The following is a 26,212-nucleotide window of genomic DNA, read 5'->3' on the forward strand; positions in this document are numbered from 1 at the left end:
GATGTACTGAGGTGACTGTGAGTATGTAGATAATCAGGAGTATGATATAATCAGGTGACTGTGAGTATGTAGATAATCAGGAGTATGATATAATCAGGAGTATGATATATTGAGGTGACTGTGAGTATGTAGATAATCAGGAGTATGATATATTGAGGTGACTGTGAGTATGTAGATAATCAGGAGTATGATATAATCAGGTGACTGTGAGTATGTAGGTAATCAGGAGTATGATATACTGAGGTGACTGTGAGTATGTAGATAATCAGGAGTATGATATATTGAGGCGACTGTGAGTATGTAGATAATCAGGAGTATGATGTACTGAGGTGACTGTGAGTATGTAGATAATCAGGAGTATGATATAATGAGGTGACTGTGAGTATGTAGATAATCAGGAGTATGATATAATCAGGAGTATGATATATTGAGGTGACTGTGAGTATGTAGATAATCAGGAGTATGATATATTGAGGTGACTGTGAGTATGTAGATAATCAGGAGTATGATATAATCAGGTGACTGTGAGTATGTAGGTAATCAGGAGTATGATATAATCAGGTGACTGTGAGTATGTAGATAATCAGGAGTATGATATACTAAGGTGACTGTGAGTATGTAGATAATCAGGAGTATGATATACTGAGGTGACTGTGAGTATGTAGATAATCAGGAGTATGGTGTACTGAGGCGACTGTGAGTATGTAGATAATCAGTATGTAGATAATCAGGAGTATGATATACTGAGGTGACTGTGAGTATGTAGATAATCAGGAGTATGGTGTACTGAGGTGATTGTGAGTATGTAGATAATCAGGAGTATGATATACTGAGAAAGGGTCATCCGTGTATATCTTCCTAATGATAACTTTTGTACACAAATATCAGAATACATCAGAGGGATAGAAGTTTTTATATGGTGGTGTTTCCTTCCTTTATTACACATACTTAAAAGAGAAGAGACTTAGTTCCAACTCCTACTCCACCAAGGATGAAAAACAAACACGTCGCGTTAAATCCAAATACTGTGATTCCACCTGGTGAAAATATTGCTTCATAATCTGAGTGTTTAATTCACGTACAGGTAGATCATTATACGCTGTCCTAGTACTAGATAACGATAAGGTTGTGTTACTGTAAAACAATGTATTGATGGGGTAATGTATCAGCCAGTCCTGCGAGTTCCTTCCCTTTAAATGTGATGAAGGAATTCAAACATACAACCGGTCATAAAGACATCAAATGATGATATTTCCAGTACTTTCTGTCGACATTATTTAACCAAGAACTCCAAAAGTATCGCATACAGTAATGATATTATCGAGAGGGGGAGTACATGCGTACGTGCTGTTCGATATCCCTTTTCCAACATTAGGATAATCTTTGACCTTGAGCTAACCTACAAGTATATTTTTTTACGTTCATGAAGTATTTAGTACTAAAGGCGATGTTTTTGTTGAAACACTAGAATTGTCGTTTAACCGCGCAATCGAATGTAATCTGCACGTGTAATGAGAGGTTTGTGTGGGCTTCCGTACATACTGACCTTCAACTCACGTGCGTGTTGGTAAACAAACACGTGTGTACATGTTGTCCCTCACATATACATTTGTTATATCTATTAATAGATGACAACATCACTCTTAATTAACACGACGAGTCTTTTTCTTCTTCTTCTTTTTTAATACAAATTTACGCGCTTTGAGATATTTACATTTGCAGAATAAGAACGCAAAATACCGTTATTTTTTACAGTTGAGTGATTTTTGACATGGTGATGGATGTGTATGCTTTGTTACTCTCTAAGTAAGAAGTAAAACTTGTAGTTTTAAAATATTACCAGTAAGAGTAAAATTCCGTCCCGTGTAATTGTTCCAGTTAAATTTACACCTACTCACGTGATTTAGTAAATGTCATAATGTCATTTCATTTATATATTTTTTGTCGTTTGTTTCAACAGAATACTACTAAAGCTTTGTATTTCTATGACAGATATGGGGCTATCTCTCCAACACACAAAATAGTCAGAAGACCGTCAAATATACCGGTGTCTTGAAGACTCCAGCTACCCAGACGTGTCCCGAAATGAGAAACCCGTTACAAATTTTGGCACCTCAAACCTCCTCTAAGTACCTGGCACGCGTACTTATTGGCAGCAAAGAATAATACAGAAGAATACTATATGAAACAAACAATTGTCAATATAAAACAAAATCAAAGACAGGCTATACAATATGTAGTTTTGGTTAAATTTGATCAAATTAGATTTCATTTAACCGACTGGACGACAGATCCACGATGCATGCTTGAAGCAGTCAGAAATATACACGCAACTGTGCATGCGATTCTACTTACATCCAGGAGTCAGAATATCCGGAAATTACTCCGTGGATTTGAGCCATTTCTGTCTAACGCACGTACATTTCACAAGTGCATGTGTATTACTAATAGTCTGAGTCGGCCAGTAAGTCCATACTGTACACTATGTATACAGTAGGTATATATGTATATCTTATTATCAAAATATACGAGTACATGTACTTATACTCCGACAGGTTCTGGTAAAGCGATTACCAGTACTAAGACGTGTCGGTTCAGTGATTACCAGTACTAAGACGTGTCGGTTCAGTGATTACAAGTACTAAGACGTGTCGGTTCAGTGATTACAAGTACTAACACGTGTCGGTTCAGTGATTACAAGTACTCAGAGGTGTCAGTTCAGTGATTACAAGTACTACGACGTGTCGGTTCAGTGATTACAAGTACTGACATGTGTCAGACTCCATCTTCCATTAACTAAAAAATCGAAAGTAAAGTTTTGAAATCAAGCAAAGTAATTAGAGTGACAACATGATTGTAAGTGATTTCCTTACCGTGTTAAGCTTGCCATCACAAGAACAGTCACAGTAATTATTGTTCCGACTCCTAATATCAACACACACAGGTGATGTGTCTTCTCCATCACACTAGCATTAACACAGACGTATGTAACAAATCTATCCTCTTCTTTCTAGTTGATAAAGCGATAGATATATTTGTTCTTCAGATTAATACTTCTGTACAATAAAAGTTTTTCTCTCTGTCTGTCAATATGAGTCGAGGTCTACTCCACACTGGTCACTGATTCAATGCAAAAATAAGTAAGTCTAGTTGGTATCAAAACTCACATCAAAACAATTTATTTTTCCGGAGAGTATTCGTGGCACGTTAATGTTCATTCACGCAAACAAAACATATTGCCTGATCCATTTCCCAATGAACAGGTGAATTTTTATTACCTGTACAGGTCAAGGTGTTATTGACCGTCTAACTATATTAAATACAAGGGACTGTCCAGACGGCCACCGACATGTACATACATATACAAGGAAGGTTGGACGTTTCCCAACAAATGGATTCCGACGATTCCTTGTTGTTGCAGTGACCGAGCGGTCACTACACCCGTGTGTAAGGTGGTGTAACAAGCTCCAATATTGATCGGTATATTTGCATACGAAGCAACCGAACAAAACCTTTCATGTAAACAATATTCTGTCGAAATAGGACTGATCGGAGAGTGAACGCGCCTTGTGTATATAAAGCAACAACGAGGACCAACACTGACCGATAGGAAGGTTACCAGCATAAATAAAATCACACTCAGGAAGTTTTCTCCTACATAGAGTAATGTGAACTTGGATATTTTTTTTAAAAAAGCTTTTCACGAGAGTATATATATACCAGAAACTTTACACTGGACTATATTTGTAACGGAAACTTTCAATTGGTCTCTTCCTCAGTCGGTTAAAACCAAGTTCCTTATTAACAACTAGTGCAAGCATTTTCGTCTTTCTGGCTGTATAGTTTCTGACGTATAGTTCATTGAAAATTGATTAAATGATTGTGTTTGTAGACTGTTTATAAATGCTAAGGCAAGATACGAGTGGAAGTCATCATACATTTAGATGTCATAACTACTAGCTCAGGTGTTGAATTTAGGATACTTAACCAAATTGAATTATGAAAAGAATAAACTTAGGTTTGGAGAAAGACACAAGGAAAATTCCAACCATTGTACAGTTTTCGTAATCGTAATTTACACAAAGGGGACGAATAGTCCAAATGTAAAAACTATAAAATCTTGAGAGGGGACGAATAGTCCAAATGTAAAAACTGTAAAATCTTGAGAGGGGACGAATAGTCCAAATGTAAAAATCTACAAAACCTTGAGAGGGGACGAATAGTCCAAATGTAAAATCTACAAAATCTTGAGAGGGGACGAATAGTCCAAATGTAAAAACTATAAAATCTTGAGAGGGGACGAATAGTCCAAATGTAAAAACTGTAAAATCTTGAGAGGGGACGAATAGTCCAAATGTAAAAACTGTAAAATCTTGAGAGGGGACGAATAGTCCAAATGTAAAAACTGTAAAATCTTGAGAGGGGACGAATAGTCCAAATGTAAAAACTGTAAAATCTTGAGAGGGGACGAATAGTCCAAATGTAAAAACTGTAAAATCTTGAGAGGGGACGAATAGTCCAAATGTAAAAATCTACAAAACCTTGAGAGGGGACGAATAGTCCAAATGTAAAAACTATAAAATCTTGAGAGGGGACGAATAGTCCAAATGTAAAATCTACAAAATCTTGAGAGAGGACGAATAGTCCAAATGTTATAAACTACAAAAATCTTGAAATGGAACGAATCGTCCAAATGTTTAAAAAAAATACAAAAAAGCAACAGAACAAGACCGAAAATACCGACATGTCAACATAATCATAATCTAAACCAAAATGCAATAAAACCAGGTCAAAATATGAACAAAAGAAACATTTACATGAAGTGTGTTTCATCGACGACACCCGAAATGTAAATCTTGGCCAATCCATGTAAGTAACGTCACGACAACGGAACCAACAGGCAAATTAACGAGCATCAAACACGTCCAGCTTCATATCGCACTAAGAAACAAGGTATTTTCTTTATATGAGATCACAATGACAAGCGTAAAAATTCCCCATAATATTCAGCAGTATGCATGATTTGAAACTCTGTGATGTGAGTTTTTAAGTTGCCGACTTCTTGCACTAAAGTCGTGATATTGGGAACAGGCCGTTGAATATCGCATCAACTGCGACATGTGAACATCAAAGGCTGGGGATGCAAGGCTGTTGATATTCAGAAATGGAAAAAAATATAATTAGGAAATTGTAGTCATCACGCTATCATACAGCTTGATGGAAAGCTGTCCATGCTTGTGTTGTAGGGAAAGATCGAGGCAAGAGGCTAACATAGAAGAGTCCTTGATTTCGAATGGTGGTAGGTATATACGATGGGAATGGTCAATAGATTTATTGTTATTCAAATACAAGATGTCATCAATATATCAAAAGTGAAAAATGAAGGAATTTGTAGTCTGTTTTGAAAAGCTCTTCTACAAATTCGGTCTCGTATAAAAACAAGTCCGTGAATAAGGGACACATTGAGTTCCCATATGTAAGCCAATAGTTTGTTGGAAGATCTTACAACCAACTCGACGAATGTATCGCCAACCAGAAACTCTTATCATTTTTCAGTTCATCCTTCGTTTATTTCTTCTGTGACTTGGGCGCATTTTTAACGAAATACGTTTCACAATAGTTTACAACTAACTATTTTTACCGCCGTTCTCCTTTCATGTGAAAAAATCCCCATAACAAGAGAACAACGGCGTTCTTTCAGTTTAGGATAGGGTATGTTAGTTAGTGGAAAAAACAAACATTCTTACTGAAGAAAACGTCTTTAGAAGAGGTGTTGATGATTGGTCAAAAACTCTTTGGAGTTCCTTAAAATCCACATACCGTTAATGCCACGTCTTGAGGTAACAGTATCAAGATAAGACTGTAATCATGATATAAGTTGTTTTTTTCTAACACCGATTGTCTCAAAAAATCACATCTCTTTGTTCGCTCTGTCGTGATTATGTGTTTCCTGATCTGTCCTAGAATACGTGTAATAACAACAGAACAAACAGCGAATTCTAAATAAAACACCAGTAAACATGTATAGCTAAACTAAGTATACATACCTTTCTTCATCTTGTAAAACGCCGAGTGACATATTTCCAGATTCTGTACCATTAACACCGTTTTCGTGTCGGAGGCGACTCCTCTCCTCCATAGCTTTCGTGAACCTGTGGTATGCGAAGCAAGACATATTATTAAAATTTTGGCGCTGATTTCTGTTAAAAAAGCAATCAGTGATTTGATTACGTAAATCAAACATCGTAACTGCGGCAATGAAAATGTTACAGACTTAATTGGCGTATTTCTGAAAATGGTCGCAGTCATATCTCATGAGGTGACGACGATTTTTCAATCATGGTTGTCGCAGAAAGTGGAGGGATATATTCATATAGATTGGATTACTTTTGTGCATGGGAAGTTTAAGATAATATAGTATGTGTATTGTGAGAGATAGATGTTGATACAAGTTTACTGGTATATACAATGAAATACATACACATGCAAGTAAAGCAGTGAAATTCGTCTATATTATAAAGATGGTTACATCTAGTTTCATATGATATTCTGATCACACACACCAAGCGTTCATATCCTGTTTTACATAACTGTACTATACACATGATCTTTTTAAACGTTATTTGTGATTTGACATTTTCTGTTAGAGGGTGTCGTATGTCGCGTAAGATGTGTGTCGTCACAATACCTCGGTGTGTCTTGTCATAAATCGGGCGTTTTTTGACAAGTGATTATATTGAGAAATGGTGTACGTGTTTGATAATATCTCTTCTCAAAATGTCGATACCGACCATTCTGTAACATTTGTTTTAAACATGCAACTGGGGCGCCAAGCTATACAAAATCACGAGACAAACTTTACAGATTGGCGCTCGAAGTTAAGTTCGATAAAGTTAAATGCAAAATACATTAGTATTTTTCAATGGGTATTTTTACGTCACCAACCCATTACAACGTCATTTTGTAACTTCATGGTTGATTTGACAATGCTGAGATAATTAAGATAAATATTCACATATTTATAGTGATACAGTTTGGACATGAACAACATAAGTTTCTATAACATTAGTTATCCTGCGCGTCTGACATACTATCTCGAGCGCTCCAGAGAGTACAAAGATTGCTTTTGTAAGTCGAGCGCTCGACATACATAATATAGAAAATTATATTATTCATGTTCTAAATATACTACTGTACATAATAGATAGAGGTGTCTTTTTAAAAAACTTATACGTGTAGGTGCGTGAAACAACTTGTGAGATATAAAGGACATAGATATTACTATATAAGAAATCATGTGATGTTCCTTCAGCAGCAATGTTTTAGTTTTTGAAATGGATGCCTATTAATAGATAATTATTTTAAGTTCAAAACGTCAACTATAAATAAATGGTATGATACCACAGCATCTTTTCAGTGTTTTTCTTGGATGGAAATGTTCATCCCCGGTCTAGTACTAACATCTACATAGCACCATATATACATAGTAATGACATCTACACAGCACACAGCACCATATATACATAGTACTGACATCTACACAGCACCATATATACATAGTACTGACATCTACACAGCACCATATATACATGGTACTGACATCTACACAGCACCATATATACATGGTACTAACATCTACACAGCACCATATATACATAGTACTGACATCTACACAGCACCATATATACATGGTACTGACATCTACACTGCACCATATATACATGGTACTAACATCTACACAGCACCATATATACATAATACTGACATATACACAGCACCATATATACATAGTACTAACATCTACACAGCACCATATATACATGGTACTGACATCTACACAGCACCATATATACATAGTACTGACATCGACACAGCACCATATATACATAGTACTGACATCTACACAGCACACAGCACCATATATACATAGTACTAACATCTACACAGCACCATATATACATAGTACTGACATCGACACAGCACCATATATACATAGGATATTGACACAGCACACAGCACCATATATACATAGGATATTGACACAGCACCATATATACATAGGATATTGACACAGCACCATATATACATAGTACTAACATCTACACAGCACACAGCACCATATATACATAGTACTAACATCGACACAGCACCATATATACATAGTACTAACATTTACACAGCACCATATATACATAGTACTAACATTTACACAGCACCATATATACATAGTACTGACATCGACACAGCACCATATATACATAGGATATTGACACAGCACCATATATACATAGGATATTGACACAGCACCATATATACATAGGATATTGACACAGCACCATATATACATAGGATATTGACACAGCACCATATATACATAGGATATTGACACAGCACCATATATACATAGTACTAACATCTACACAGCACACAGCACCATATATACATAGTACTAACGTCTACACAGCACCATATATACATAGTACTGACATCGACACAGCACCATATATACATAGGATATTGACACAGCACCATATATACATAGGATATTGACACAGCACCATATATACATAGTACTAACATCTACACAGCACACAGCACCATATATACATAGTACTAACATCTACACAGCACCATATATACATAGTACTAACATCTACACAGCACCATATATACATAGTACTGACATCGACACAGCACCATATATACATAGGATATTGACACAGCACACAGCACCATATATACATAGGATATTGACACAGCACCATATATACATAGGATATTGACACAGCACCATATATACATAGTACTAACATCTACACAGCACACAGCACCATATATACATAGTACTAACATCTACACAGCACCATATATACATAGTACTAACATCTACACAGCACCATATATACATAGTACTGACATCGACACAGCACCATATATACATAGGATATTGACACAGCACACAGCACCATATATACATAGGATATTGACACAGCACCATATATACATAGGATATTGACACAGCACCATATATACATAGGATATTGACACAGCATCATATATACATAGGATATTGACACAGCACCATATATACATAGTACTAACATCTACACAGCACACAGCACCATATATACATAGTACTAACATCTACACAGCACCATATATACATAGTACTAACATCTACACAGCACCATATATACATAGTACTGACATCGACACAGCACCATATATACATAGGATATTGACACAGCACACAGCACCATATATACATAGGATATTGACACAGCACCATATATACATAGGATATTGACACAGCACCATATATACATAGGATATTGACACAGCATCATATATACATAGGATATTGACACAGCACCATATATACATAGTACTAACATCGACACAGCACCATATATACATAGGATATTGACACACATCTCGATAGACGCTTTGGAAACGATAGTTCTTTGCCTATAATGTAGAATGTTATATATATTTCAATGACGTTTTCACATAAGCCTTTAGTGTCTTAAGTCAGTCACCTAGGATCATCATAATCCTGGAAAAACCTCACCACTGAATGCTATTAAATTCTTTTTTTTTCAAAATTAAGTATTTTTGACTTGAATAAAATCTACTTGGGCTTCTTTATCAAGCATTCAAAATTTAACAAAATGGTCGATCCCACATTTACTCTAATTTTCACGTAGTTCGATTCGATCACAGACATTTTCTTCGGAAGTGCCAGGTTCGAATCAAAACGGAAACGCTGATAATATTATGTGTATGCATTTAAATGCGGTTTGGTTTTCAAAAAAGAAATAGCATTGTAATAATATGTCTGATTTTTAATTTATACCGGTATCATAGGGTTCCTTGTGTCAATGATATAACCGTAGATCTGAACTGTAACATTGAGTCTTCATTCTCCTGCCATCTTGTATTATACATACTATACCGTAACTGTTGGGTTCTTCATCTCGGTATTCTTCGTTCGCTTGATGATAATATTTCACCTTCGCCTTGTGGTGAACGTTCATACAAGCAAGGAAGGTGATAAGCCCTGACCTCTACAACCGAGCGAGAAAATCCAGTCTACATACAAAATACAATAGATGAGTAACCACTACAGTAAATCCATTGTCAGTATGTTGTGATTGGACGCAGTGCTACCTTGCATCTATCGTGTCCATGTGCTGGCCTTTTCAATAGCTGTCCCTTAACACTTTCTTCGTTTGTTTGCTTGTTTGTGTGTTGGGTTTATCGCCTCGTGAACAGCCATTGTCATACTGAGGCACGGTCTCCGTGAAGAAGCTGGTGACTACCTCACTGAACAGCATACGGGAGGCACGTCGCGTCTAATCCATAACAATTAGGATTAAATGTCCTGTCAAGGCCACAGCTACGACAACCCAGATCGGTCCATTTCCCAGCTTCCTGTGAATCACGAACCGCCATGGGTACGTAGGTGGAACATGAAACAATTCATCTGAGGTTAGCTAAGTTAACGCTCTATCCGACTGCGCTCTATCGGCCACCTTCTGGATTTTAAGTAATATTTTTTTCGCAATGGAGTTGAATATTTATCACAACAGGTATGTAATATTTGTAAATAGGCATTTGGTAAAAAAGGAAACCATTCTATAGTCATCATACCAAACAAACTAATATATAAGATATGATAGGATACATGATAAACCAACACTACAATTATGATGACATTGTTTTTTCTATCTGTTCCTCTACAACAACTCCAAGTACTTACGTCACAACTCTGACAAGTAGGATGATTGGAATAATTGTCACAAACGCTATGGCGAAAACCGTGATCAGCATTGCCCTTGTTTCGTTCATCTTGATGGCCAGTATCTGTTGCTTGATCTGATCTCGTTATGGCCGCTATCTTGAAAACAGTCACTCTCTGGATAGTTTGGACCTCCACTTGATCACTTGTCAATGGTCTCTGAGCACTGCTTCCTACTCAGTTTTATTGTCATCTGTTACGGGATTCCTGATCAGACCTCTGTAAATTCACACGACGTCCGAATTACAACTACGCTGTCAGTAATCGGGCCATCTCTGTCAGCGCTGATAAGAGTACAACTAAGAGAAGTTCACTTTATCGGTATACATGTCAACCAAACATAGCGGGCACAAACAATCACAGCTGATTAGGGGCCTCGTATACCAAAACAAATCACCAGAACGTACTCTCGTAAGCTTCACAATATAAACGTAAAACGAAAGTAGACGGAAGCTATAATTAAGATTTATTTATATCAGAGTGTCCCATTTTATCACGCAGTAAAGTCGTGGATGGAAGTTTCTTTCTTTTGTAGGTCAATGTAGTTTATGATTCAGAATTCGTTTATTCATACCCACGTTATACTTACTGGTGTGCTCTTTTATACTGACATATTGTTACATAATATTATAAATGATGATATTTCACCTGTTGGAAACAGATACAGTCTACTGTAGTACATATACAATAGGTAAGTTGTTCCTACATTTTATTTTCATGACATCACTGTAGTCTACGAATTCAAATTTCCCGTTGTCCCATCGTATTCCAGGTTCAAACTATTTCTAAGTACAAGGAAAATGCATTGGTAATTGGTATTCTCACCAGGAAACAGATGATTTATCTGGAAACTTGTTTATGGTGAAAATTCTACTACGTTGTTTCGGTGATGCACTGATATGTCGGTTTCAGATCATAAAGAAAGAAACTAAAACCATAATGATTGACCTGTTTCATCACAGGAAAAAACTTTGGAAAAACTGGAGATGATCGAAAAAAAAAGAGTTAGGAGTGAGAAATCGAAGATAGGGGGGAAAATCGTAAAATTTCACTGCAACATCTTGTAGGAACGACTGTTTTTTGGGTCACTTGATGTAATTCATAAATGTTTTTTGTTTTCTGCTTAATCAATAACAACCACCATTTTAAACGAAGTCAACAGGTAATGTGATGTTCTCAAAAAAGGAAATAGGATAGTAATATTGAACCAACAGCTATACAGAGGAGCATCAAGGACATAGGACTTAATATTCTATCAGACGATATCATTTTTTCAGTGAGATTATAGTCATCAAATTTCCCTCCTTTTCATCAATATGCATTTCTCGAAACCAATTGCCCGTTAGTAGTTGGAAATATTACATATATAGTGAAAATGGGAATGTGTTTTGAATACAGAATTAGATGTGCCCTGTGGAAAGATTAGGGGAGCTGGAGAGTTGTTATCGCGAAATTAATATTTCAAAGTAGGCATATTGAAATATCAAAGTTAGATTGTTGGTTAGCCGTCACTAACACTTTAACTAGATCGATAAACCTTCCGACTTAAATGTGCCAGTACAGGGCCTTGTCCAAAATGTAAACATTGATATGATTATCAGTAACGTATGGTTCAACTGATATCGGTCCGACATATTTTTATTTCCTGATCTCAATAAGTGAACACCCCTAAGATAAGAACAAGTATACACACAAACCAAAACATTAGGAGTCCATAAAACAAAATCAATTTAAAACAAATCAAGTTTTTTTTCACCTGTCGTCTCCGATTCGTAGAGAACTGAATAGAAAGATTCCAGGAATATATTTCAGGTTTTACGTACACTCAGATAGTCATCAGTTAGGGGGTGGGGTGGGGGTGGAGGTTGGGTGGTGGTGGGATGGGTTGGGGGGTTGGGGGTTGGGGGTTTGGTGGGGAGTGATTCTAAAATATGAATACCGAGTGAATCAGAGAATAGTTTTTTATCGATTCGGACTGACACCGTACTTCTCTTTAAACATCTAAAGCATTATTCTATGCACATATATACCTACCACCAATTAGTCATACATTCTTATTCCACGTAACAGGAAATACACTCCTTAGGTAATGCATATTGTCATTGTAATCACATTCTTTAAAAATGTCACGGATTTAGATTTTTTTATATGAGGAGCAGTCTAAACTCTATAGTGTTCATTTCTGATTATAGTTTTCGCCGAGTCGCGCGTCCTTAGACCAAATAAGGACTTTGTTTTTGTTCGATAAATATCCATGAATGACACAATTACCACTACAACACATTCGGAAAACACTATACCTTTGTTTACTAAGGGTGGAAAACCATCCTATACACATGTATGTACATGGATCACTATCTATTATCCCAATATCGCCTTGATATTATGAAAATTCAAGACAGCGATATGAAATAGGATGTACACTTAAAACTGACCTTTCTCGTTATTATTGCTACACCAAATTCTCTACAGAGAGAAAACTCTTCTTTGTACATCAAATCGATCATTTCTAGTGTGCGTGATCTGAGCAAACGGTCGAAGGGAGACTACTCTGAGTTAACAACATAAAACATTTATATCAATATACAAACACGTGGTTACAGACACAATACAAACACAATACAAACCCGTAAACAGAGCTATATATATCATATCTCATATCAGACAATTCATGTACAAAAGTAAAGTTCATGAAAACCATGTTAATACTGAATATCAAATAGATCGCTTGGAAATTAGCCAGTATTTTGATAACTTTATGTTAGATCAGTGAAAGACGAATGAATAAGATAATAATGGCCCTTAAATAGAGTATGGAATTGCTTTACAATGAACAATTTTATATTTATATAATATTCAATTACATTTAGAGTTATGAGTATTTGTTTTTATAACATTTTTCGGAGTAAAATACCATATTTATTCTGTCTTTTTTTCTTTTTTCAATATCTTCACAAGAATACGTGTACATTTTTCATGAGTCAGAAGCATTAGTGAAAAACACAGATATACATTTATGAATATATTTATTGCACTGTATCCATTTTCAATGTTTACTTATGATCATATACATGAAGTAATTCTAACGGAAGGAAAAACTACTGTGATGACATATAAATATATATGTTAACGATAATCAACGTCTTGTTAATAATTATACAACAGTTAATTTGTTAGGGTAAAAGTCTATAAATCTTGATATGCCGTATATCTGACATATCGTGGTATTAAGGTGGCCTCGGGATTCTGTTCTGAGTGAAATCAGTTGAAACTGGCCAGTTGTCACCATTCACTCCACTATGTCGACAGATACCAGTAACAATAGGATATCACCAGATTCAGTGTGATCTAGAGGACAGAGCTCTCAATGTTGACAGTACCGATACTATACCTCAGTAATTATGTTGAACTTGACGGTTATCTCCCTTGATGATGTCACCTTATGTAGAATTAATGATGCGCTTTAAAATAACTCATTATATAAAGTTAAGTTTGTTATCCTACAGATGGACATTATCTTTGGATAATCAAATCACTTTTCTGTGAGACCAATAAAAATACAGCTGTTTATTTATAATAGTGTTCATTTGAGGTATTTATAATTGACCTTACATGAGATTCAGATCTGCTGAAATTTCTCGAATTTCTCGTTATCGTTTTCTGAAAAAAAATCTGGATTTTCATTCAAATAAGTTCATATGCATGAAAATTGTTATTCATAAATAAATAAATAAATAATATCCAATATACATGTATATCATCACTGAAAAAGTTGTATCATCACTAGAGAGGAAATCAGATATCTTACATCAAATCGATATAGTCCTATATTTCACTGGCAAAAATGAAATACAAGGTTTATTGATTTTTCTTTGAGTACAATATGGTGTCCTTAAAGAACGACAACTCTGGATGAGTTGTTTAAACTATAGCTGTATATGATATTGGATATGACTTCACGGTACTGTATTGATCCCGGGCAATCCGAATTCTATTATTAGTGTTACACGTGCTGTATGATATAGTTATGTGGAGACTTGTGTCCTTGATGTGTGCTGTAGATCATCCGATAATCCAATTACGAAAACTGAGCAGGAAAATAGATTGCGACTTAAACTGGTATGACTTGATGAGAGTGAGAAAACATGTTGTGAACAGAACAGTCATTGTTTCTTAATGAAACAGGTACATTTGTATATTCATCGAGTGAAGTGAAAGCTTTTATATTTTTCACGAGTGCTAAAATCACCAAACATTCATCCCTAGTCGATGAAAGATAACTGGTAATTATCAAATATAACTGGTATTCATAAGAAAATAATCGTTATTCATCAAAGATAGCTGATTTTCATCAAAGATAGCTGATTTTCATCAAAGACAGCTGATTTTCATCAAAGATAGCAGACAGTCATCAAAGATAGCTTATTTTCATCAAAGATAGCTGACAGTCATCAAAGACAGCTGGTTTTCATTAAAGATAGCTGATTTTCATCAAAGACAGCTGGTTTTCATCAAAGATAGCTGACAGTCATCAAAGATAGCTGATTTTCATCAAAGATAGCTGACAGTCATCAAAGACAGCTGGTTTTCATTAAAGATAGCTGATTTTCATAAAAGACAGCTGGTTTTCATCAAAGATAGCTGACAGTCATCAAAGATAGCTGATTTCATCAAAGATAGCTGACAGTCATCAAAGATAGCTGACAGTCATCAAAGATAGCTGATTTTCATCAAAGATAGCTGACAGTCATCAAAGACAGCTGGTTTTCATTAAAGATAGCTGACAGTCATCAAAGATAGCTGATTTCATCAAAGATAGCTGACAGTCATCAAAGACAGCTGGTTTTCATCAAAGATAGCTGACAGTCATCAAAGATAGCTGATTTTCATCAAAGAGAGCTGACAGTCATCAAAGAGAGCTGACAGTCATCAAAGATAGCTGACAGTCATCAAAGATAGCTGATTTTCATCAAAGATAGCTGACAGTCATCAAAGACAGCTGATTTTCATCAAAACAGCTGGTTTTCATCAAAGATAGCTGACAGTCAGCAAAGATAGCTGACAGTCATCAAAGACAGCTGGTTTTCATTTTCATAAAAGACATAACTGGTTTTCATCAAAGATAGCTGACAGTCATCAAAGATAGCTGATTTCATCAAAGATAGCTGACAGTCATCAAAGATTGACATCATCAAAGATAGCTGATTTTTATCTGACAGTCATCAAAGACAGCTGGTTTTCATCAAAGATAGCTGACAGTCATCAAAGATAGCTGATTTCATCAAAGATAGCTGACAGTCATCAAAGATAGCTGATTTTCATCAAAGATAGCTGACAGTCATCAAAGATGCTGATTTTCATCAAGAGAGATAGTCATCAAAGAGAGTATTCAAAGATATCAGTCATCAAAGATAGCTGATTTTCATCAAAGATAGCTGACAGTCATCAAAGACAGCTGATTTTCATCAAAACAGCTGGTTTTCATCAAAGATAGCTGACAGTCAGCAAAGATAGCTGACAGTCATCAAAGATAGCTGATTTTCATTAAAGATAGCTGATTTTCATCAAATATAACTGGTTTTCATCAGAGATAACTGGTATTTATCAATGATAGCTGGTTTGCATCAAAGATAGCTGATTTTTATCACAGATAAGTGTTATTCATCAAAGAGAGCTGGAATTCATCAAAGAAAACCGTTATTCATCAAAGATAACTGGTTTTCATCAAAGATATCTTGTATTCATCAAAGATAGCTGGTATTCATCATATAAATTTGCTTTCAGTTTTTCAGTTTTTGAATATAAATGTTATCGGCTTGATGTAATTCACTGCTCGTCGTCAATCGGAATTAGATTTACCGTGAATCCGGAACGTGAAACTATGTGATACGGCTTATCGGTTCCCAGCCGTGAATCCGTAACGTGAAACTATGTGATACGGTTTATCGGTTCCCAGCCGTGAATCCGTAACGTGAAGCTATGTCATAAGGCTTTATATCGGTTCCCAGCCGTGAATCCGGAACGTGAAACTATGTGATTCGGCTTATCGGTTCCCAGCCGTGAATCCGTAACATGAAGCTATGTCATCAGGCTTATCGGTTTCCAGCCGTGAATCCGTAAAGTGAAACTATGTGATACGGCTTATCAGTCCCCAGCCGTGAATCCGGAACGTGAAACTATGTGATACGGCTTATCGGTTCCCAGCCGTGAATCCGTAACGTGAAACTATGTGATACGGCTTATCAGTTCCCAGCTGTGAATCCGGAACGTGAAACTATGTGATACGGCTTATCAGTTCCCAGCCGTGAATCCGGAACGTGAAACTATATCATACGACAGAGTGATGATAACAAAGCACGCAAATATACAATGTCATTAATGAAGGCAAATTGTTATAAAAATTCTTATTATTTTCTTGGTGAATAAACTTTATATAGCACAATTGAAACATATCAAAGTTTCCATCGTCATTGATAGATATATTATTCTAGCTTGAAGCATAGTTGGTAGCAATCAGCTAAACTATATATAATGTAAGAGTTATCTTTCTTGTGTTGTTAGTGTATTTTGTCACCATCGTCCAGTCATTTCATATCGGAAGTCGACAAAATTCTGCTCTGGTGATCATTTAAAGCAAAAAATACATTTAAAAATGATAAATGACAGAATTTTCACAATGATGATAATAAACTTAAAACAGTAGTGTATCTGTTGATAAAGGATTTACTTAAGGTACGTCAATAACAGTCATAACGTGTGAATCATGGGTGTTAATAGTGTATGTACTCCTTGCCTGGTGATACGAGTTTGTTTACTTAGACAGGTACTTCTCATCCCAGTATGTAACGACAACGACTCTATAAGAAGCATATTTACATTTTCCTTTCAAATATCAAGTTAGTACTCTATTTACGTAAGGATTGTACAGGTAACCCTCCTCTATACCCCAGGGGTTGCGATCACTTTCGCCCTAGAACCATTCAGATGTCTCAGAACATGTCATAGTAAAATTGAAGGTGTCATGCGCAACACCTTGTGGACAAGACGAAAAGACCAGTTTGATCATCGGATGTACATCAAACGCATCACGGTATACTGTGTAATGGCTTTGAAGTTGACTGTCCGTCCTTTGTAATCTTCTAAAAGGAGCGTATCAGCCTGTGACCAATAAGGTTTTTTTTTCTTCAGGAACCAAATAAGATCTCTTCACTTGTGCTTTCAATTCTGCCATGATATGTTCCAGGGGTGCAGAGAGCGAAAATGGTCGTAATTCATGGAGTATCGATGGTGATATGTAACATACACTGTATATGTTGCATTCTCGTTTTTGTTTTGTTTTGTTTTTTCGAAATTTAAAACTATACAGAGGCCTCATAAACTTTTTAAGTATGGAAGTAATGATAATGACAAATGAGATCTGATTTCTTAAGTCTGGATTTATTGTAAGTGATTATATATGCTGATAGGTTTTGATGTGTCCTTGTTGTGTTTTGTAGTTACTTTGATTGCATGAGGTTAACAGAATACGATTGTAGCTCCAAACTATGCATTGTTTAGTGACATTACACATTTATTTGATATGTTTATTTTATTTTTAATTTCAGTCAAAATAAAAGCAATAGATTTAATGCTAAGGCTAAGCTGTATTGTTTGCTTTTCATTAATTTCGAATATATTTCAACCTACACTTTGTTTTATTTCTTACATATAAAAACATGAATGTGTTCAAGATATTACTTACAAATACGGTTCCACTATTGTACTTTTCTATATAATGACAAGGTTTTATTTTGTAGTAAAATTGTCCTAACCTTTTTTTCTCAGTACCTTATTTCTACAGAGATGTGTATTGTGCAGCGGTGTCGTAAACAATCGAAACGAAGATGTTCAAATACAATCAAGGGGAGCTAACTCACGGTGGTGATTCGTCAATGCTAATTTTCGAAAATCATACATCAATACAAAGCACATTAAAAAGGCACCAAGTGACATTCCTCTAAATATACCCAAATAGACCTCTCACGAACTCAGCACCCCTTCCACTGTCACAGCTTTTTTCTTCATTGTCTGTTGTGTGCACAAATAGGAAAGTATCAGCGTTCTGTTTTTAAGGTGTATATGAGGACAGGTACTATGATTGAGCAGCAAATGTTCGGAAGCTTTCCTGACAGCAGTGAGTTACATAACCTGCAAGCTAAATTTATATAATGTAACAGGAAGGCGTAATGAAAATACCTTAAAACCGCCTGCGTTCGAACTAGCGACACTTCTGTCTCTAGCCTAAACATCTATAGTTTGAATAAAGGCCAATTTACTAGCAGTAGCAACGTATTAAGGCGACCTGTACACTCGAATTGGGTATAAGGAACGACAACTCTGAGATGGAACCTCCAGTAATGAACGGAAGGTTACTCTCACAGTAACCTTCTGTAGGTTTAATCCACATGTACTTGATCAAGTGATAGATGACTTTTGCAATGTACTGAACGGTTGTTTGTTATACCCATTACTATATCTAGCCTTACTTATTCAAAACATGTTTTTATACAATATAACGTACGGTATCACATATGAATTTTCAATCAAAAGTTTCCATCTGAGCACGTAAATTTTTTCATTTCCGTTAATTCTTTATTTATTGTGAATAGACGATTTCTGTAAATATAATGAAGCAGGATTGGGAAGCCTCATTGCATGGCGTGATTTCTGAAGGCGGCTGTAAAAAGAAGTGTGTGCATGCTATTATAATGGTGCTGCGGAATGTCATCACACGTCATTAATCGGTGTAGGTCGTCTGTTCGATGTACGGCCATACAAGTGATCTTCACGGACATATCCAAATAGAAATATTTAAATGTGAGAAGAAAGTGGGGCTTCTAGCAATATTACCACAGTCAGTGATATATAATTATAACGTTTCTCCTTTTGGATAACGCGATGTATATTGGATTTAAAAGTCTGAACACTAAGATGAAAGTGTTCTACAATACCACGTGTATGACAGCTGACCACTGCCTTGTTCGACAAATACATATAGGGATTGAAGAGAGTTTTGATGTTGTTAATTCTGGTATCATTAGGGCTTTTCACTAACTGGTGAAAAGACCTATTGTTTTTGTCATGTTTCTTCTTATTATTATTCTTCTTCCAATTTTGTGGGTTCGTAATCTTTTAAATTGTAAAAGCTAGATATACAGTCTATTCACCTATTTGTAGATACGTTGTCGATGCCGATTTTTAAAGTAGGTCAAAAATCCAACATGGCCACCATGACGTCATAAGTTAAAAAGTTAAAAACGGCAATATCTCGAAAACCATTGATTGTACAGAGTTTGTGCAATTATATTATTTGTAGTGAATTTCCATATCTAACTTTTTTCCATGCCATATTAATACAAAATATGTCAAATAAAAAAGCTCGCTCAGGGTAAAGTTTTCAAAATTTAACAATTTTTTTCTTTGTGTTTTTTTCAATTTTGAACTTTCTTGAAATTTTCTTCTTCAGATCGATGCAGAACGTCCTTCCGATGAATTTAATGTTTTGTTTTTCGGTGAGTCTGTCCGATATCCAAGATTGTGAAAGAAGTGAAAATACCGCAAAATTGTTAGCAACAATTTCTAGTTGTAATTGGATTCAAAGAGATTATATGTAACGTAACTTTATGGTCTAATTGGCTGATAAGACTGAAAGGGAAAAAATGAAAGGTTGAAATATATTTAAAATTAATGAAAAGCAAACAATAAAGCTTAGCTCTAGCATTAAATCTATTGCTTTCATTTTAACTAAAAATTAAAAATAAAAGAAACATATCAAATAAATGTTTGATGTCACTAAACAATTAATATTACTAAAATTTATCAGAACCCAAACGAAGGTAATATTTTGGTGTTACAATCGTATTTTGCTAACCCAATGTTATCAAAGTAACAACAAAATACAACAAAGTAACAACAACACACAACAAAGTAACAACAACATACAACAAAGTAACAACAAAATACAACAAAGTAACAACAAAATACAACAAAGTAACAACAACATACAACAAAGTACAAACTAAAACCGTTCAGCTTATAAAAATCACTTTCAATGAATTCGGATATAAGACTTATGATTAGTCAAACGTACACCCGGTACCTCATTTGTCATTATCATTACTTCCATACATTATAAGTTGATGAAGCCTCTGTTTTTAAATTTCGAAAAAAAAACAACAATAAAAAACAAATGAAAAATGCAACATATACAGTGTATGTTAAATATCACCATCGATACTCCATGAATTACGACTATTTTTACTCTCTGCATCCCCGGAACATGTCATGGCAGAACTGAACACACAAGTGAAGAGATCTTATTTGGTTCCTCGAGAAAAAAAATCTTATTGGTCACAGGCTGATACGCTCCTTTTGGAAGGTTACAAAGGAGGAACAGTCAACTTCAAAGCCATTACACTATACCGTGATGCGACCAGAGGATTCGTTTAATGTACATAAACAGGGTGTCAACCGAACCACACATAAACAGGGTGTCAACCGAACCACACACAAACAGGGTGTCAACCGAATCACAAACAGACAGGGTGTCAACTGAACCACAAACAGACAGGGTGTCAACTGAACCACAATCAGACAGGGTGTCAACTGAACCACAATCAGACAGGGTGTCAACTGAACCACAATCAGACAGGGTGTCAACCGAACCACACACATACAGGGTGTCAACTGAACCACACACAAACAGGGTGTCATCTGAACCACAAACAGGGTGTCAACCGAACCACACACAAACAGGGTGTCAACTGAACCACAAACAGACAGGGTGTCAACTGAACCACAATCAGACAGGGTGTCAACTGAACCACAATCAGACAGGGTGTCAACTGAATCACACACAGACAGGGTGTCAACCGAACCACACACAAACAGGGTGTCAACTGAACCACAAACAGACAGGGTGTCAACTGAACCACAATCAGACAGGGTGTCATCTGAACCATAAACAGGATGTCAACCGAACCACACACAAACAGGGTGTCAACCGAACCACAAACAGACAGGGTGTCAACTGAACCACAATCAGACAGGGTGTCATCTGAACCACAAACAGGGTGTCAACCGAACCACGCACAAACAGGGTGTCAACTGAATCACAATCAGACAGGGTGTCAACTGTATCACAGACAAACAGGGTGTCAACCGAACCACGCACAAACAGGGTGTCAACTGAACCACAAACAGACAGGGTGTCAACTGAACCACAATCAGACAGGGTGTCAACTGAACCACAATCAGATAGGATGTCAACTGAATCACACACAAACAGGGTGTCAACCGAACCACACACAAACAGGGTGTCAACTGAATCACACACAAACAGGGTGTCAACCGAACCACACACAAACAGGGTTTCAACCGAACCACAAACAGACAGGGTGTCAACTGAACCACAATCACACAGGGTATCAACTGAACCACAATCAGACAGGGTGTCAACTGAATTACACACAAACAGAGTGTTAACTGAACCACACACACACAGGGTGTCAACTGAACCACACACAAACAGGGTGTCATCTGAACCACAAACAGGGTGTCAACCGAACCACACACAAACAGGGTGTCAACTGAACCACAAACAGACAGGGTGTCAACTGAACCACAATCAGACAGGGTGTCAACTGAACCACAATCAGACAGGGTGTCAACTGAATCACACACAGACAGGGTGTCAACCGAACCACACACAAACAGGGTGTCAACTGAACCACAAACAGACAGGGTGTCAACTGAACCACAATCAGACAGGGTGTCATCTGAACCATAAACAGGATGTCAACCGAACCACACACAAACAGGGTGTCAACCGAACCACAAACAGACAGGGTGTCAAGGGTGGTCCGGTGGCGCAGTGTTAACGCACTCGCCTTTCACCAAGCCGACCGGGGTTCGATTCCCGGAACGGACGTGAAAAGGTAAGGGGCCACCTGCCGGACCACGTGGGTTTTCCCCGGGTACTCCGGTTTCCTCCCACAATATGACCCCTCGCGCGCTTACATCCGGGCCAACAAGAGTGATTAGTATAAGTTGACATAACTTGTTTCGCAATTGTTGTAAAATAAATAAAGTTTATATTTATAACCACAATCAGACAGGGTGTCATCTGAACCACAAACAGGGTGTCAACCGAACCACGCACAAACAGGGTGTCAACTGAATCACAATCAGACAGGGTGTCAACTGTATCACAGACAAAGAGGGTGTCAACCGAACCACGCACAAACAGGGTGTCAACTGAACCACAAACAGACAGGGTGTCAACTGAACCACAAACAGACAGGGTGTCAACTGAACCACAATCAGATAGGATGTCAACTGAATCACACACAAACAGGGTGTCAACCGAACCACACACAAACAGGGTGTCAACTGAACCACAAACAGACAGGGTGTCAACTGAATCACACACAAACAGGGTGTCAACCGAACCACACACAAACAGGGTTTCAACCGAACCACAAACAGACAGGGTGTCAACTGAACCACAATCAGACAGGGTATCAACTGAACCACAATCAGACAGGGTGTCAACTGAATTACACACAAACAGAGTGTTAACTGAACCACACACACACAGGGTGTCAACTGAACCACACACAAACAGGGTGTCAACTGAATCACACACAAACAGGGTGTCAACCGAACCACACACACACAGAGTGTCAGCTGAACCACAAACAGACAGGGTGTCAACCGAACCACACACAAACAGGGTGTCAATTGAACCACAATCAGACAGGGTGTCAACTGAATCACACACAAACAGGGTGTCAACTGAATCACACACAAACAGGGTGTAAACCGAATCACACACAAACAGGGTATCACCTGAACCACAGACTGGGTATCAACTGAACTACAAACAGGCAATTAGAAAACTAGGATTCAACAATTTTAAAAACAATAAAATGATAAGGTAACATGGATTTAATACTTGTATTGAAACAAACCTATAATATAAATATTATTTAGATAGAAAGTGTATGCGTTATGCCGCTATCGTTGTCTTAAGCAGCAAGTAGCGTCAGCCGGAACCAGACCAAAACATCAGTACAAAATATAGCAGGAACACTGACAGGGCACGTTAACATAAGACATCAACAGTAGCAGGGTACATCGACAAGGGTCAGACACAGAAGTATTATAAATACATCTGAGTCAGAGACATTATCAGAGCACACCATTTCGAGACAAAAGGTTGTAGGGCACACCAAGTGAAGTAGTTGGGCACATTTATTTTAGTCATAAGTGGTAGAAATGGCGCACCAAGTAGAGACAAAGACAATGGCAGGGCACATTAGCGAGAAAAGGAAACAATAGCAGAATAGATTATCTTGAGTTATAAACTGAAGAAAACTCGTCACTGTTAGACAGGGATACAGACAGTAGCTGAAAACATCAACTTGAGTCAGAAACAGTAGTAGGGCACATTAACTTGAGTTATCAATTGAACAAAGCTGACCACTGTTAGATAGGGATACAAACAGAGGTAGGGCATATCAACTGGAGTCAGAGACAGTAGCATGGCATATCAACTGGAGTCAGAGACAGTAGTATGGCATATCAACTGGAGTCAGAGACAGCAGTTGGGCACATTAACTTGAGTTGTAAACTGAAGAAAGCTGGTTTCTGTAAGACAGGGATACAGACAGCAGCTGGGCACATCAACTTGTGTACAAACAAGAGTGATATATCACATAGCCCGGAAACGAAAACAGCAATAGGACACATTAACTTCAGTCCAAATAGTAAATGGGCACACAAATTAGAGTTTGAAACAGTCACAAAGGACATCAAGTGTAGACAGGAACAGTAGTAAGACACAGTATAATTATGGAGTTAAAACAGTATAAAATGCACATCAACTGGAGTCAGAAACAGTAGCAAGGCATATCAACTGGAGTCAGAGACAGAAGTAAGGCATATCAACTGGAGTCAGAGACAGAAGTAAGGCATATCAACTGAAGTCAGAGAAAGTAGTAAGGCATATCAACTGGAGTCAGAAACAGTAGCAAGGCATATCAACTGGAGTCAGAGACAGAAGTAAGGCATATCAACTGGAGTCAGAGAAAGTAGTAAGGCATATCAACTGGAGTCAGAAACAGTAGCAAGGCATATCAACTGGAGTCAGAGACAGAAGTAAGGCATATCAAGTGGAGTCAGAGAAAGTAGTAAGGCATATCAACTGGAGTCAGAGACAGTAGTAGGGCATATCAGCTGGAGTCAGAGACAGTAGTAGGGCATATCAGCTGGAGTCAGAGACAGTAGTAGGGCATATCAGCTGGAGTCAGAGACAGTAGTAGGGCATATCAGCTGGAGTCAGAGACAGTAGTAGGGCATATCAACTGGAGTCAGAGACAGTAGTATGGTATATCAACTGAGTCAGAGACAGTTGGAGGGCATATCAACTGGAGTAAGAGACAGTAGTAGGGCATATCAACTGGAGTAAGAGACAGTAGTAGGGCATATCAAATGGAGTCAGAGACAGAAGTAGGGCATATCAACTGGAGTCAGAGACAGCAGTAGGGCATATCAACTGGAGTCAGAGACAGTAGTAGGGCATATCGACTGGATTCAAAATCAGAAGTAAAGTATAGTATTTGCATCCTGAAACAGTAGCAGGATACATCAGCTTGAAATAATAAGGAGACACATTAGCAGGAGACAAGCCTTATTGAATAGGAAAGAAGATTTTTTCTAGACAGTTCACATGACCGAGCACTGATTTCCATTACGGTAGTTTTACAATAAACATCCGTGCCAACTATTGAATTTTGATTGAAAAGGTTTGATATATTGATAATAAGACTCAAAACGTTAGATTTAGAATATCAAAATGTTATATAAATCCCCCGACCTTACTGGTAAAATTGGCCAATGTTTAACATGTCCTTGTCCTTTGTGGTAACAAAATGGTGGTAAACAGGCGATAGATTTCACTCAGGTCGTTACATTTAACTTAGAAAATCATTAATTGATTTTCAGTGTGGTGGTGAATGATTGAGAAGCTGCTCGGGATTATCAGTTGATTGCAAATAGTATATGGTTTGAATACGTCGACAAACAGTTGTGTACAATTGCGAAATAGAGATCATACAAAATGTGAACTACTTAAACAAATACTTTATGCTGCTGAACTTAATAAGGCGTTAACTGTTTTGATGTCAATAATTCCTTCTTTTGTATGTAACTAGGCCTAGATCCCTTTGAGATATTTCCGGAGTTCCCAGAGACAATCTGAGTCAAATACTGAAATATGTTGCGGAATGGCTATACAAGTTCATTTGACTGAAAATTCCATGCTTAACAACTCAGTCGCTTACATACAGACGAAAAAACTCGTAAATGGAA

General features: G+C 37.0%; 1 protein-coding gene across 3 annotated transcripts in view; it reads right to left on the reverse strand.

Moving 5' to 3' along the window:
* LOC132548283 (uncharacterized) overlaps window positions 1-6,094 on the reverse strand; it is a 41,294-nt gene extending 35,200 nt beyond the window's left edge. The window contains exon 1 of one of the 3 annotated variants that reach the window (XM_060212142.1): window positions 6,048-6,094. In XM_060212142.1, coding sequence (XP_060068125.1) covers window positions 6,048-6,079 — 32 coding nt within the window. In that variant the 5' untranslated portion in view covers window positions 6,080-6,094. Of the gene's footprint in view, window positions 1-2,355; window positions 2,524-2,873; window positions 2,906-6,047 lie in introns of those variants that run through there. The other 2 variants (XM_060212139.1, XM_060212140.1) reach the window with 2 other exon arrangements.
* Window positions 6,095-26,212: the final 20,118 nt, after the last annotated feature.

The sequence above is a fragment of the Ylistrum balloti genome, unplaced genomic scaffold (assembly GCF_031769215.1).
Source record: "Ylistrum balloti isolate Yb309-2 unplaced genomic scaffold, AGI_CSIRO_Ybal_v1 Utg370006, whole genome shotgun sequence".
NCBI lineage: Eukaryota > Metazoa > Mollusca > Bivalvia > Pectinida > Pectinidae > Ylistrum > Ylistrum balloti.